The sequence below is a fragment of the Chinchilla lanigera genome, unplaced genomic scaffold (genome assembly GCF_000276665.1).
Source record: "Chinchilla lanigera isolate Chin_1 unplaced genomic scaffold, ChiLan1.0 scaffold00060, whole genome shotgun sequence".
In the NCBI taxonomy this organism is placed as follows: Eukaryota; Metazoa; Chordata; class Mammalia; order Rodentia; family Chinchillidae; genus Chinchilla; species Chinchilla lanigera.
The window spans coordinates 12,236,673-12,251,188 of NW_004955461.1; the positions used below are offsets into that span (position 1 = coordinate 12,236,673).

The following is a 14,516-nucleotide window of genomic DNA, read 5'->3' on the forward strand; positions in this document are numbered from 1 at the left end:
CATAATTTTCCATGTCCTTACCTTGCATCAGTTTTCTTCCCCTGCCACGACCAGAACTGACAAACTTATGTCTTACCTTTTGGCCATTACAAAAGTGACCCTTGTAACATGCTTTAGTTCATTCCCTGCTGTATGCACATTGTCTTATGCAGACAATAAATATTTACCATCTAATTATCACCTGACTTTTCTTGAGCAGAGTCTGTGGCCTGTAGTAAGGGTTCCATGCACACAGGTATTCTCAACCTTCCCACTTAACTTATACTTTATCCATTTGATGAGCAAAGAACCTAAGATTATGTGAGATTGAGGTAAAAATGACAATAGCAAAGTAGCTCTGAGGATCCCCTACACATCATGGAGCAGCAGGATTGAACCAGATCCCCTGTGTGCTCTATCACCTGTTCCCTTGGCTCCAACAGAGCTCTTCAGAGGAAGCAGCAGTCTCTGTGCCTGTCCTCTCCCCCTGGGCATGTTTCTTGAGAACACAATCTTCTTTCAACTGTCCAAGGTTAACCTATGGTTGTGCTGACGCTGAGAAAGCAATCTCTCATATTCTCCAGACTAGCAATATTTCCCCAGTCATCCTCAAAGTTACACTTATATTTGTCAGATTAGCCCTTCTGATGTTAATTTTAGAGAGTACATTCAGCCAATTCTAGCTGGAGGCTGCAATAGATGAGTGAATGTATAAATGAGGGAGTGAAAGACTCTAGCAATTTCTACAAAAGAGATTTTAACAGGCAGATGCATTTTCCTTGGTGCTGCAATCATTTCCAGAAACCACAAGACCAACTGCAAATAACACTGTACTTTTCAAATAGAATCAAAGCTGGGAGCAAGTCAGGCTATATAGATGGACACAAAAGGCCTCCGGGCGGGTACCATGTAATGCACAAACCTCTGGTGCCTCTCCTGGAGGACTTGCTATAGCATCCCAAACATTATTCACCTCCCTCTGTTTTTGTTTAGTTTTGTTTTGAGATGAAAATATACTTCAGAAATACAAAGAAACCCTTGGGCTTGTGTAAGAATGGGGGAAAGATTCTGGGAGGAATCACCAGGGAAGCTGTGAAAAGGGATGACCTCATCTCACTGAAACCTGTCTCAAGTCCTTTTCAATCTTTTCTGGAAGAAGGCAAACTTAGAAATCCGTCAGTTCTCTAAGTTAGGGAGCTTGGGCTTGATGATTATGCTAAATGCATTTTTAGCTACTGCAGCTCAAGCAAGGAGACTCTTTTTTTCTAACAAAGTTCATAGCTGAATCACCCGCTTTGAATGCAGTTTGGAAAAGACTCAACACAGATGTCTTCAGCGACCTAGGAAGTCCTGATTCTTTCTATATAACCACAGCAACACTCAACAAAACTGCTGGCTGTTGACCCTCCCTGCCACCTGCACTTCCTGCTCTATGGCGAGTCTGCCTCCTTCACCCTGCACAGGAAATGGCATGGAACAGGCAGAGGCAAAGTGAAAGAGGAGCTGGAACAAAGAAAGTGAACGGAATGTGACAGGTAGCCATCATACGGGAGGAAGCGGGTATGCAATTATTACTTACAAATTCTCCTGAAAAGTTAAGACTGCAAGCTTTTGATGCTCCATATAAAAGAAGGCCTCAGAAAACCTTCGGACCTGGGAAAGGAAACAATGTAAACAGCTTAGTTTGTAAGTAGGTATTATGGTTTAGGTCTAAAATCCAGCACCACCATCACCACTGCATAAAATCTCATCTGTTTATAAGGTGACTGAATCACAAGGGTGTAGTACCCATTAGTGGATTCATCCACCAATAGGTTTAGCGGCTGAATGTGTTATAAAACATAAGGTCTGACTGGAGGTGGGTCCTAGGGGTGTGACCTGTGAGAGCATCTTCTTGTCCTCTCTCCGCTCTTCTTTCTCTGCTTCTTGGCTTCCATGGGGTCAGTAATAGCCTTCTACTAGTTCCACCACCATGCAATTTCTGACCTGGAGCCAGCCAACTATGGACTAAAATTTCTAAAAACTGTGAGACATCATGCATGTCTCCTCTTTTAAACTGTGGATGTTACATATATTTCTACCAGTGGTAAGAAAGTGACTAAAACTGTGGATATGACCTCCTCCTTTTAAAATTGGAGGCGGAGGAGATAAGTGTTATGTACAAACAGTAGGGAAGCCCTGCCCACCCCTAGTGGTCTGAAATAACAGGCTTTCTCTCCACAGTTGCCTTCCTCCCTCAAATCTCTGCACTCAAACTGAGGCTGTGTACATTGGTTTCCTGCTTGTTTATGAATATGTTCTTGCATTGCTTTTCATCATTTTAATGTAGGTTTTATACCTTTTACTGGAACATAAGATCTTTGCAAACAGCCACTATAAATACACATAGAATAAACAGAATTTCCAAAACTAGCCACAGAAGCATGTTTGCTAACCGCTTGGTGAACCATGGTTCCCAGTTCTTTGCTCCTCTTCCTCTAAGTGGGAAAATTAGCACTGCTGCTTGCACACTACTACCTCCCCACAGGCAACCAAGTTAGTGACAAAGATGTACACTAAAAGAAATATATTGCATTTGAATGTTTTTCAAACACTTTTAAAATTTTTCCTTTATTTTGCTGTGGTGCTGTGGAACAAGCCCGAAGCCTTGCATATAACAGGCACATGCTCTAACACTGAGTGATAGCCCCAGCTCTTCAAGTATTTTGTAAAGTACTCGTGACATCCACTGTGATAAGCTCTTCCATCACCAGACATAGTCAGAGGAGGTAGACTAAGAATGAGAGTAGAGGTCTAAGTGGATAAGTGAGTTTATAGTGTCACACTGCGTGTTCATGAAAGACCCAGACCAGACACTCAGATCCACAGAATGGAGCAATCTCAGTGCTGCTTCTGCTCAGTGCACTAACCCTTGTAAGATTTCCCCAGGAAACCAAAGGCATGTCATGGGGCATTTACACTCCTTCACAGTTTACCCTCAAGTTGTGGTGTTCCTGGGTCAGATAAGTAGTCACTCTGGAGTGTAGCGTCACCGTGTCCAGGAACTGGGTCCAGAGAGCTGTGAGATGGGAGGCAAGCCAGGCAAGGTCCTTGCTGATCTGCTCGGCTATCTTCTCCGGATTGTTCAGCATCTGGGGAGGCAAGAATAACAGCAATTCCTCTGTGCAGCTCATTTTTCAATTTGCAGACATATGTTATATTTTTGATACTTTTCCTCTGCTTTTGTGTATGTGCCTACCTCTTTCCAACATCTCTATCCTGTCTGTCTAATCTCATCACCACAAAGCTGGGCTTACCCTACCTGGCAGTGCCCAGATCCAAGGTGACTCCTTCATGACCTTTCGCTGCTCCCCCAGGTGGAAACCTGGAAAGGGACCATCATATCCTCCCCAGTGCCTCCCAGCACCGCAGGTCCTTTCACTGGAATCTATATACCCTTAAATTCTGAACTCAGTGCTCTGCTGTTATTATAGCCCACCTTATTAATATCTATTATTTGGCAGGGAAAGCAGCAGGTATTTTACATACGTTTCCCACTTAATCCCTGAACTACCCTTTAACAGGCATAATGAAAGCATCTTTTTACAGAATAGTAGAAGAAGAGTAAATGGAATGCCTGAGATCACAGGAAGTTGGGATTCTACTGAAGGACTTCAGGGCAAAGTCACATCTTTGACCCCAAGCAGGGTTGTAAACATCTCCTAAGAGAAGGCAGTCCTCACAATCTCACAGCATCTAACTGGTTGGTGCTTTGTACATGGCCATTGTGAAAGAGTGCTGGCTCACCACTGTCTTCCTGCCACTACTCTTATTTCTTAAGGATGACTGCAGATTGCCTTCATTGAAACTCAAAGCTATCAAACTGGCATAGCCCTGGAGTCTCTGCGGAAGATGCTTTGGGGAAAAAAGCCACTTCAAATACTGAAGTTTAGAATGGAGACCAAGACCAACATCTTGTTGGGGGGTAGCTTCACTTATGGAGAGGTGAGAAGGAAGAGCCCATCTCTGAGGAGTGGCAGGGAGCCAGCTGTCAAATACTGAGCCTCAGATCTGGGTTTCATTTCATGTGTTTATTCAGCAATCATTTAATGAGCACCCTTACTGTCTCAGACACATATTTAGAATGAACAAAACACAAACAGGGCTAAGAGCAGGCTCTCTCTGTGGGGAGCCTCCTTCAGCATGGATGAGGAATGTGAGATGATGAATAAGAGTGGTGTGCAGCTCTCGCCACGCTGGTGGACCAGGGGCATATGACCCAAGCCATTTTGAACATCAACATTTTCTCTTCTTTGTCCTGAGCATCTAGTTCTTCAACGAACATGCAAAGAACATGCAAAAAAAATTAACTGCTTTTGGATGTAACAATATATGGGGAAATCTATGTGCCTGAAACACTGGGATTCTTTCTGCTCTTCTTGGACTGAAAGTTGATGGTCAGTGGATGGGGAAAGAACAGGTGAGCGAGGCATCAAAGAGGAAGAAAGAAAGGGGAGCAGTTTGGCCATAGTGAGGCTGTCTCCGTTTGGGAGATTATTGCTTTATAATTAACCATTGGCTTCCAGACACAAGGCTTTGCTGAAACATAGCAGCTCTGAGCTGCTTCTTCCAAGCGGTAAAATCAGTTCTCAGTGGTCACACTTGGGTCTCTCCCACACACCATGGTCAGTGTGAGGAGACAGGAAGTAAGGGCAGGAGGGAGGAGTGGGTCAAGATTTGGGGAACTGGGTCACTCTGAAAAAGCTACAGACTGAAGATGAGGGTTTGGGTGGGGCTAGAAGTACTGGATTCTCTAACCAGCACTCTTCCCTAATGAGGGTCAGTTATCTGCACCAACACTTGACACCGTTTCTTCATCTTATGCTGGGCTACCCTCCATTGTCCCAGCTAAAGTCACCCTGCCTACAACAGCCTCCTTAGACCTGGCTATTCACTGCCACCAGACCCTTTCCCTGGGAGCCCTCCTCCCACTTTCCAGTTTTCTTTCTCCTTTCACCACTTCAGACTTTAGACCCTCTAGTAGAGAACTAGTGAAATAAATTCTATCTTTGCTTGTTTCTTTACTCTTTGAAAAGTCTGCTATATATTAAAGTGACTGCTCTCCTCTTGATCTCACCAGTGTTCCTCCTTACCTGCGCTGCGAGCCTCAAACCTTCAGTATTCTTAGCCCCTCGCACAAACATGGTAAACACTGCAAACTCGGTTACTCTTTACTGAATAGCTAGGTGACCTGGCACCAATGGGAGGCACCATGGCCTGTCTCTCTGTGACTGACAGCATTCCTCCATGACAGTAGTACTCAAACGCAGCATGAATTCTGAACTGAGCAAGAAACTCACAGGGTCTGGAGAGATAGAAAGAGAGGAGAGGGGAGAGGAAGGGAAGAGGAGAGGAGAGGAGGGGGAGAAGAGGAGAGGTGAGGGGAAGGGAGGAGAGGGGAAGGGAAGAGAGGAGAGGAAGGGGAGGGGAGGAGAGGAAAGGAGAGGAGAGGAGAGGAGTGGACGCTACACTCCAGAGTAACTACTTATCTGACCCAGGAACACCACAACTTGAATCTATTCATTGAATGCATCTTTAAGAGAATTATTTTCCCCTAGTTGATCACAGCAATGTCTTCTGTAAGGCTAAAGAAGCTTCTTCTAATTAAGTCACCAGAGTAGTTTGCTATGCTTTCAAAACTCAAGCCTGTGCAAGTGTGTATTACAGGCATAGAAGACTTTCTCAGGAGACCAGTGATGGTCCTTCCCACTAACAAGCAGGAAATTGTGGCCCAGTGCTGTCACTGGTGAGACTCCTTGAGAAAGAGCCTCGGCCACCTTCCCTCATACCCCACACCCACCTCATCACCTGGGCTCTCACTGTGCATCTGTCTCCATTCCCTCCCTCCCTGGCTTTGTTGACAGAGCACCTGAAGTGTGCTACGGAGTACACTGAGCTCAAGAAGTGTAATAGAAACACATACAATCCTGGAGGCGGCATTTGGTCCCCTTATGGCTTTGCATTTAGATGGCTATAATACACCTACACAGTGAAAGATATTTACACCCAGCATCACAGAGGGACCAGGAAAGGTTGCCTGAAGGAACTGAGCCCTGCTTACATCTTTAGGATGAGCAGACATTAGAGAAGCCTGTTTTATATTCCCGGAACAATCATGTTCTCTCTTGAAGCTTCTCAATCTGAGCTGCACATCGGCGCCACCACTTCTACAGAAGTCTAGGACATCTCAGTATCTCTAGGTGAAACCCAGACCCTTGAACTCTTAAAGAGAATTCCAGATAATCTTAATATGCATCCAGAGCTTCTTTTTTGTTGTTGTTGTTTTTTGGTACAGGAAATTGAACTTGGGACCTTGCACTTGCCAGGCAGGCTCTTGTGCCACTGAGGTATACTCCCTGCCCATATCCAGAGCTTAATCCTTTCATGCCCATAATGTTACCTTGGTGCATGTTCTCATTTCTGACAAAATTCCTCCTATACTGCACATCCATCTACACACACACACACACACACACACACACACACACCTGCAATGTCTGCTGCTGTTTCAGATATTGGACCAGTCCCACCCATCCATACAGACAGCCTTTCCTGAATACTCAAAAGAGTATACAGGAATCACAATAGCAGCAGTGACAACTGAGAATTTCAAGGCACTGTGGTCCAGGAGTATTATGGAAACTGAATCCTTAGATCAATCCAAAGAGTTGGTACTGTTATTACCAAGTCAATTCTATAGATGGGGCAACCAGGCACTAGGAGGTTAGGGATAGACACAAGATTGCTGATGCCTGGAGCCAAGCAGTCCAGCTCCAGGGGTTGCCTAGCTCCCCTTCCAGGCTTCTCTACTGACCCTACCACTCCCCAGGTGGACTGGCCTGGTGGCTGCATCCCACTGCTTGCGGTACGGCAGCATGCGTGTGTCTGCTCAGCCTCTCACTGACGCAGCACTTTGGGGAGTGCTGGTAGAAGACAGGAGGAGCTCCTGCAAACTCTGCAAACTTGCAGATACCTTCCAGGCTTCAGGCTGGGACCTCTTAAAAACCAACTGCTTGAGCTATTTTCCTTGTCTCCCTCCAGATATTCATGGGCTCCACCCACAGCGATGGGAATTTTCAGATTTATAAGCTTCACTACTCTTCTGAGCTTGACTTGAGTTTAGTTTGATAATTACTTTGCAGGACTATTTTCTTCCTGTACCAACAGGAGACTCATTTTGCATACTTGACTCAGGAAGCATCTATCAAGCGCCTAGTTTATTTTGGTAACTATTACAATATAAATAAGACTGAATGCCTTCATGGCTTAGTGTATGAGTGAGAAGGGACACAAATCATACTTCCCTGAGCAGTGGTGGGGATAGAGTGCAGCACTGCGAGACATGCAAGGGCATGAACGCTCTCAGATCCCTGATCTCAGACTTGGCTTAGGCCTTGTAGGCTGAGACAGACTATGTCGGTAATAAAACGACATGAGTCAGCACAGTCCAAGCAGATGTGAACACATGCAGGAGGATACTGGGGTAGGAGCACATTTTTGCCCCTCAGGAGGTGAAACGCAAGGTTGGAACAGCTAAGGGACAGGTAAGAGGAGAATCCCATGCTTATGGCGTGACTTCCATGCCAGGCAATCTGATCTTCAACCTGTGTGTGACCAGCCACCAGTAAAAGTTTTGAACCTGGAAGGTGAGGGCAGCGACTTTGTGTAGGGTGCGTGGGCATCCAGGCTTACAGCAATGTATTTTTTTTATTCGTCTTAGAAGTCCTCGGAGTGAACTCAGGGTTTAGCACCTACCACTGAGCCCTCTACCAATGAGTCACATCCCAAGCCCTACCACTCCATAGTTTGTGGGGTGGGGGGCTGTGTGAAGCAAACCATAAAGCCCACAAGATCCCTGCTGCGCCTTGCAGGGACAGAAGAGGCCCTGCTGAGAGGCTTAGAAACATCACACTGTGGATGGGGAGCCCAGCTGTGCTGAGTCAGATCTCATGCTCAGCCTCGTGCAATGGCAGAGGGAGACAAGGCAGCAGCTAAGATAGGTGGGTGTCCTATGGGAACCGGCGTTTGCTTTCTGGGCTTTCAGAGTTGAGAGAAGCATTTCCTGGGAGCTTGTTATGGAATCTCCTGCCCCTCTCAGAGCAATGAATGAGAATTCACATTTTAACAGACCCCCCAAGAAATTCCTACACACATTAAAGTTTGGGAAATTCTAGAACTTCAAGGAGGAAAGGGAGTCATTCAAACCAGTAGCCTCTGGATGAGTTCTATGCCCCTGCTCCCACAGCCAGGGCAGCTTCTCATTCAAACACTCTAAGTCATCCTCCAGAGGCCTGGCTGCACAGGGACACAAGAGTTAACTGTACCACTGTGGGCAGACACTCACTACAACACTAACTCCCCGACACCTGGGAGTCACAGCCATCACAACGTACATCACTCTGGCAAAAGGTGGGTCAGTGCAGAGTGCATGTAACCTCCTCATCACGGGGGCAGCACATAGCAGGTGCTCACTTCACACTAACTGCATTGTTCAGAAGCTGATGGAATGGAGACAGGGGGCTGTCTGTGTGCTTTGCCCCCTGGATATGCTAGGCCAGCTCATCCATAGTAGGTACTTGAGGAGTTTCTTGGCCTCAAGGAGATGAGTGTTTAAGTGGGCCACCACTAAAACAGTATCTGGGCTTAAAAGAAACAATGTCTCCCAAAGCCTTCCGACGAGGCACAGACCAAAGCAAAAAAGCAGACAAGAGAAGCAAACCAAAAGACTTCCCTTCAAACTCAACAGGCTTCCCAGAGCCAATAGCTGCTCACTTATGCTTGTTAACTGAGCTGATGCTTAGTATTTCCTGTTAGAAGAGTACAGCTCAAGCAAGTATACTTGGTACTTCCCAGAAGTTCATGGGATGCAATGAGGGACAATACTTTTATTAAAGAGAATGCAAATGATTGTATTAAAAAAACAACAAAATAAACAAAAGACTTTCCAGTAGCTATGCAGCTAGTAGCTGAGTTTGTGTGATGCTGCCACACAAAAGTTGGGGTTCATGGAATCATGCAACCCTCCCCAGGGTGCACAGCCCTCTCCTACTCTCCTAATCAGGGATCTGCTCACCCCACTTTTCTAGCCTGGCCCCCACATCAGGGTTTCATACACTGGGTGCTGCTGCCACCCGGGCCCCATGTGCCCACAGTCCTCCAGTCTGACTGAGCTTGGTTTGCAGAGCTGCTCCCCCTGTCCGGGACGCTCTGCTCCTGTGCCTGGCTCATGTCCACCTGCAGCCTCGCAGAGAACATCCTCCCTTCCCCGGTTCCAGCACGGACCATATTAGCAAACGCTGCCTTATCTAGGAACAAGTCTGTTTCTCACCAGGCTGTGAGTCCTAGCTGATCTCTTCCATGCCAGGGGCCAGAACACAGCAGATGTTCAGCAAATGTTTATAAAATTCACATGGGGTGAGGATTCCTCAGAAGCACTCCTTGGCTGCATAGCTCTGGCATCTCAAATCCTCTCAAATCACGGGATACCATTTCCAACCCCACACCCTCTGCCACAAGCACCACAAGGTGCTTGAGGTAGATGTGTTCACTACTGTTTGGGCCACAAGGTGGCGATGTTCGGCCTCCAAACAGCTCTGCAGGCTATAGGCTTGATTTTGGAAGCTACAGGGGAGGGGGCATTGTTTCTTCCACACAGACTGCTAGGCCCGTCCTTTAGCAAAGTCTACTCTTTCAGCAAAGCAAGGAGTGGACCAATGCTCATCCCATTCACCTCCTCACCCTTATCACCCAGGCACCTCCCTGCAGCTGTGGCCAAAGAGCACGTTGTAACAAAATGGAATAACAAAACAAAGCCCCAGGCAACAACATTCACTCAGTTCTAAAAGGAAACACCCATGTTTGGGGCACTGCCTGAACGAAATAAGGTGACCAGCTGAACCAATGAAAGGTGTGTGATAAATGCCTGGGTAGGCTATGTCCTCTCCTCCCAATGTCCCCCTGAAACCCTGCAAGAAGAAGGTGCGATGAAACAGCCGCAGAAAGCAGAAGGCCTCGTGGGGATCACAGCTTAGAAGCCCACCGACTTGAAGGAAACCCCACCCCTGTGTGCCCACTTATCCTAAAGTAGATGGGGATAAGTGAGGACTTCCCTCCTCACACTGCCAGGGCTGTTATGCACACAGTGTCAAGGGAATCTTGGACCAAGAGCAAACATTTCACCAAGCAGGGATGCTTCTTTCCCCAGGAGTCAAGCTGCCTTAACCCTACCCACCATTTGCTGCCTCAGAAACATCCCCTTTATAGTATTGTGATATATTGTGAGTTCTGGAAGTCCTCTTCTGTGGGTGTCTTTAGATGCACCCTCATGATTGCTTTGTTGTCCTGAATGGACTCACAATGCTACCTTTCACACTCCTTTCAACTTCGGGAAAGAGCAAGAAGCAGCAAGATGCCATCCGTAGCTGCTGAATAAGGGGGGTGAAGACACCATAAGGATTTTGGAAGCTGCTTTTCATTGGATGGCACTCAGCAGCAGCATTCACTATATTTTGGATCACACCTCATAAAGACACTCATGAAAGAGGTCTTCCAGAACTGTTTCAGAAAGTTGGAAGAAAGATGGGATAAGTGTGCTCAAAGCAATGGAGCATAGGGGCTGGGGATTTAGCTCAGTGGCACAGCACCTGCCTGGCAAGCACAAGGTCGTGAGTTCGGTTCCAGTACCGGAAACTACCCCTCCCCCCAAAAAAAACAAGGGAGCATATTTTCAGCAGTATTAATGTGTCATTTACTGTATTTTTTAAAACTTTAAATATTCACTGTACATTTTGATCACACCAGGTATATTTTAGTCCCCAGTTCCTGCCAAAGAGCTTCTAAGACTCTTGCAGTTTCCAGAGTAATAGGAGCATCTTTTATTATTTATAAGTCCTTTCAAATGTATGGAGTTTATGATAATGAAGTGAATTTTTATAGGCCCTTAGTCAGCTCTGGAGTGGAGGCCAGTTGCCAGAAAGGCTAATCCATCATGAGAAAGTTGGACTTTGCCAGCTGGGTGTCTGTCAGTCACCAGGGCGTAAGTTCAGTGCGTCATGCCTGAGTGTTAGAGCCACCACGCAAATCAGCAGTGTGGACTGGGAGAGCATCCAAGATAGTGGACAGACCCAGCGGGCAGGAGTGGGGAGGGTGTCACCCAAGTCCACACTGGCACCCCATCCAGGCCTTGTCCTGTGTACCTCTTCATCTTCCTGTTTGCTCATCTGTATCCTCTGTAATATCCTTTCTAAAGACAGGTGATGATAAGAAAAGCACTCCCTGGCTTCTATGAGATTTCAACAAAATTGCTGAACTTGAGGAGGAGGACAGAGAATCCTAATCTACAACAGATTATATGCAGAAATATGAGAGGGTCAACCCTCCCAACTGGCACCAGAAGGAGGGACAGTGTTGGGCTGAGCGTTTGGCCTGTGGGATCTAATGCCATTCCCAGATAGATACTGTCAGGATTGAATTAGACCGTAGGAACCCAGACATTTGAGGTCAGAAGCAGATCTTAGTAGTTCCTTTCACCATGTATGCTGCAAAAGGCATGCCATGCTCCTCTCTCATGGCCCACTGTGACCTGGGAGATTTGTCCAGGCAGCCTGGTATGTGGGGGCACACAGGCCTCTCTTATTAGGTGGGCTCCCTGCCCAGAGCCTCACTCGCCCCAGGCCTCCCTTTCTCAGCTTCAGCTCCTGTCCCACAGTCTCCACTTGCATTCCCCCCACCGCACCTCCACACTCCATCTGCTGCCCCGTGCAAAATGCTCCTTGAAGACTGCGTGAAAACACCAGAACCTGCTTTATAAAGAAGGAAATATGAGCCAGAGCCCAGTGGTGATTATAACAAACACCACAGTTATCACTTACTGTACTCTCTGACCTGTGTCAGGCCTCCTGTGAGCTTCCCAGGAGTCACCTCTGTTCCCTGCCCTGAGTTCTGTCTCCTGGTGTGGTCTGAGGTTGGAGAGGGAGGGATTCAGCAGCACAGGGACATTGGCCCAGCTCCCCTACCAGGGCTATGACTCTGGTCCAGTGGCTGAGCCTCTGTGACTCAAGCCCTGACTCTTCCCCTGGAGAGAAGCTGAGGGCTTCTCTCACAGAATTGTTCTCTTGAGTCACGGAGGAAATGCACACAGAACAGTAGCCAGGAACCCACACGTATGTGCTACACTCACTGGCTAAGAGAAAAACATGCAGATAAAGTCAGATGACTGCATCTCCACTTTTCAGGTAGATCCACCAAGGACCATAAAGATTTAGCCACTTGTCCATAGTTGCAGTGACATGGCCTGAATCCTGCCTCCAGCATCCTTTAGCTGTGTCCCACATGCTAAGGAAGCTGACTTCCTGCAGATCATAATGTGCCGCCTGTATATAAGGGTAATGCTTCCTTACTCAGACCCGCCACGGCCTGGAGATTGGAAAGTGTCCTCAAGATTTTAAGTGATGCACCTGTCACATTTACTAATCACATATTCCTCATGCATACAAATGCCATAACCCCGTCCTCATAATGAAACCAACACTTTTTCCCCTTGTAAGTTGAGTTATTCTCCTTCCCCAGTTAAAATTTAAAGAACAGAAGATATTCTTTCTCAGCAACCCAGGATGAACCTGAACAAATTGCCTATTTCCTACGCTCTTTGTTATTTGCTTCTGTCACTGATTTTAGACTCTACCCAGCTGAACAGGAATCATAAGCCCCTGTGAGCTCCCTGCAGATAGCCTTCCTGATGCCTGGGCTCCTTAACAGTTATTTAAGTTGGTTTCTGAGATCTGAGGGAAGCTTTGTCTAGCTTGAAAGGGTTGAAGCCACTGGTCACCTCACTTGGGCCCATGCAAAGGCCAGAGGGTGGCTTTCAGAGGTCAGAGGGCCAGAACATCACCCACAAGTCACACTAATACTGCTGTTTCCTGAACATGCATTTTAGGAAGAAGCTCAACATTGAATTTTGCATGAGTGGATCAGCTACTTGCTTTACTTTCCTTATTCTCTTTAGCTTTCTCCTTGCCCCAGACCCCAGTTTCTTTGTTTGTCTTTGCCCTCAAAGACTCCCACACCTCCTCCTTGGGGAAGGCCATTTGATGCTTGTCCCCATTCCCACACGTGACTGTCATCTTGTGAATCACTCTCTCTTGTTGAACTTGTAGCCTCATTGATGGGTGCAGTGGGCAGAGGAGGGCTGGCTGCGGGCCCAAATCGCTGCCTTTCTTCAGTCCCAAGGTGAGTGCTCTACTTACCTGCAGCTCTGAGCACAGTTGAGAAAGTGTTTCTTCAACAGCAAGAGCCTCTAGGAAGAAGAAAAGAGCACACCATTAAAATTGATATGCACCAAAATGCCACAGTGGTTGATGGAAAGGAAAAACCTAATTTCCACATTAGCACTGAGGTCACAGAGAGACAAACATCTGACTTCTCCCCTCAGAGTGGTGCTAACTCATCAAGAGAACAAACCTGAAGCCACAGGCTGAGCACTAGGTAACTAGCCAAGGTCATCACGTGAGTGCATTTATGAGAGCAAGAAGAGCCTCTCAATTTGTGCAGCATGCTGTGTGGTCCAAATACATCACAGACCTAGTTGTACTCTATCAGGCACACACAGACACACACACACACACACACACACACACACACACACACACACTTGTGCATTGAAGATGGGGCATAGATTTGCATCTGCCCCATATCTTGGATCAGAGAAGAGCAGAGGCCTACTGTCATGTCATTTCCAGGGACAATGGTGTGAACGAACATCATAACCTCCATGCCACCAACAGTGGAGCCTGTGCTGTGCCATCTTACCAGTACTGATTGGTTGTTTCTAGAGATTGTGATTTGGTGGTTGCAGCTGTGACTGTGTTTGAACCCGCCCCTGGTTCCATGATGCTGTAGTGAGTCATTTGCTCAAGGCTGTGGTACGGATTTTAACTGCAGCATTACTGTCAGCTGAATGTGAGCAGTCCCTCCCCACAGTGGCATTGTGCAGAGGACACTGAGCATGCATTTCACCCAACCGCTGACCTGTGGTCTGTGAACCCCATGGGGCATAACAGAATGTCACATGGATCTCAGCTGTATCCTCAGTGTCTAATGCAATGCCTGGCAGAGGATAAGTACTTAGTAAAAATATGATTAAAATACGATGAATGAATGAAGACACTTGGTTCCCAGGGGGAAATAGAAAGTACTGTATCAGGAAGCAAATTGCTATTAGACCATATCCATTTCCCTCCGAGCTAGGGAACTCACTCTGATTTTGTGCATATGTCTATAACATGAGTAATGTTAATAGCTAAAAATAAGCCAATGGTTGCCTCACTCAGAGAGTAGTGTTGCCACCAGATTCCTTCAGGGCTTCACAGGTGATGCAACTAGAAGCCAATAGGCTCCAGAATTTAATGCAAACACTACAACATGTCACCTGCTCCTTTACTTCACATACCAAGGAAAGTGTATGGAGGAGATGAGGTAACTTTGCTCTCAGAAGCCAAACT

The 14,516-nt window shown here is 46.7% G+C and overlaps 1 protein-coding gene across 3 annotated transcripts in view; it reads right to left on the reverse strand.

Annotated features, from left to right (window-relative positions):
* The window catches only part of Fam135b (family with sequence similarity 135, member B), a 298,271-nt gene that overhangs the window by 31,149 nt on the left and 252,606 nt on the right, over window positions 1-14,516 (reverse strand). For all 3 annotated transcript variants that reach the window (XM_005398048.2, XM_005398047.2, XM_005398046.2), the window contains exons 9-11: window positions 13,263-13,312; window positions 2,955-3,110; window positions 1,559-1,632 (exon numbers count right to left, since the gene is read on the reverse strand). In XM_005398048.2, coding sequence (XP_005398105.1) covers window positions 1,559-1,632; window positions 2,955-3,110; window positions 13,263-13,312 — 280 coding nt within the window. The remainder of the gene's footprint in view (window positions 1-1,558; window positions 1,633-2,954; window positions 3,111-13,262; window positions 13,313-14,516) is intronic.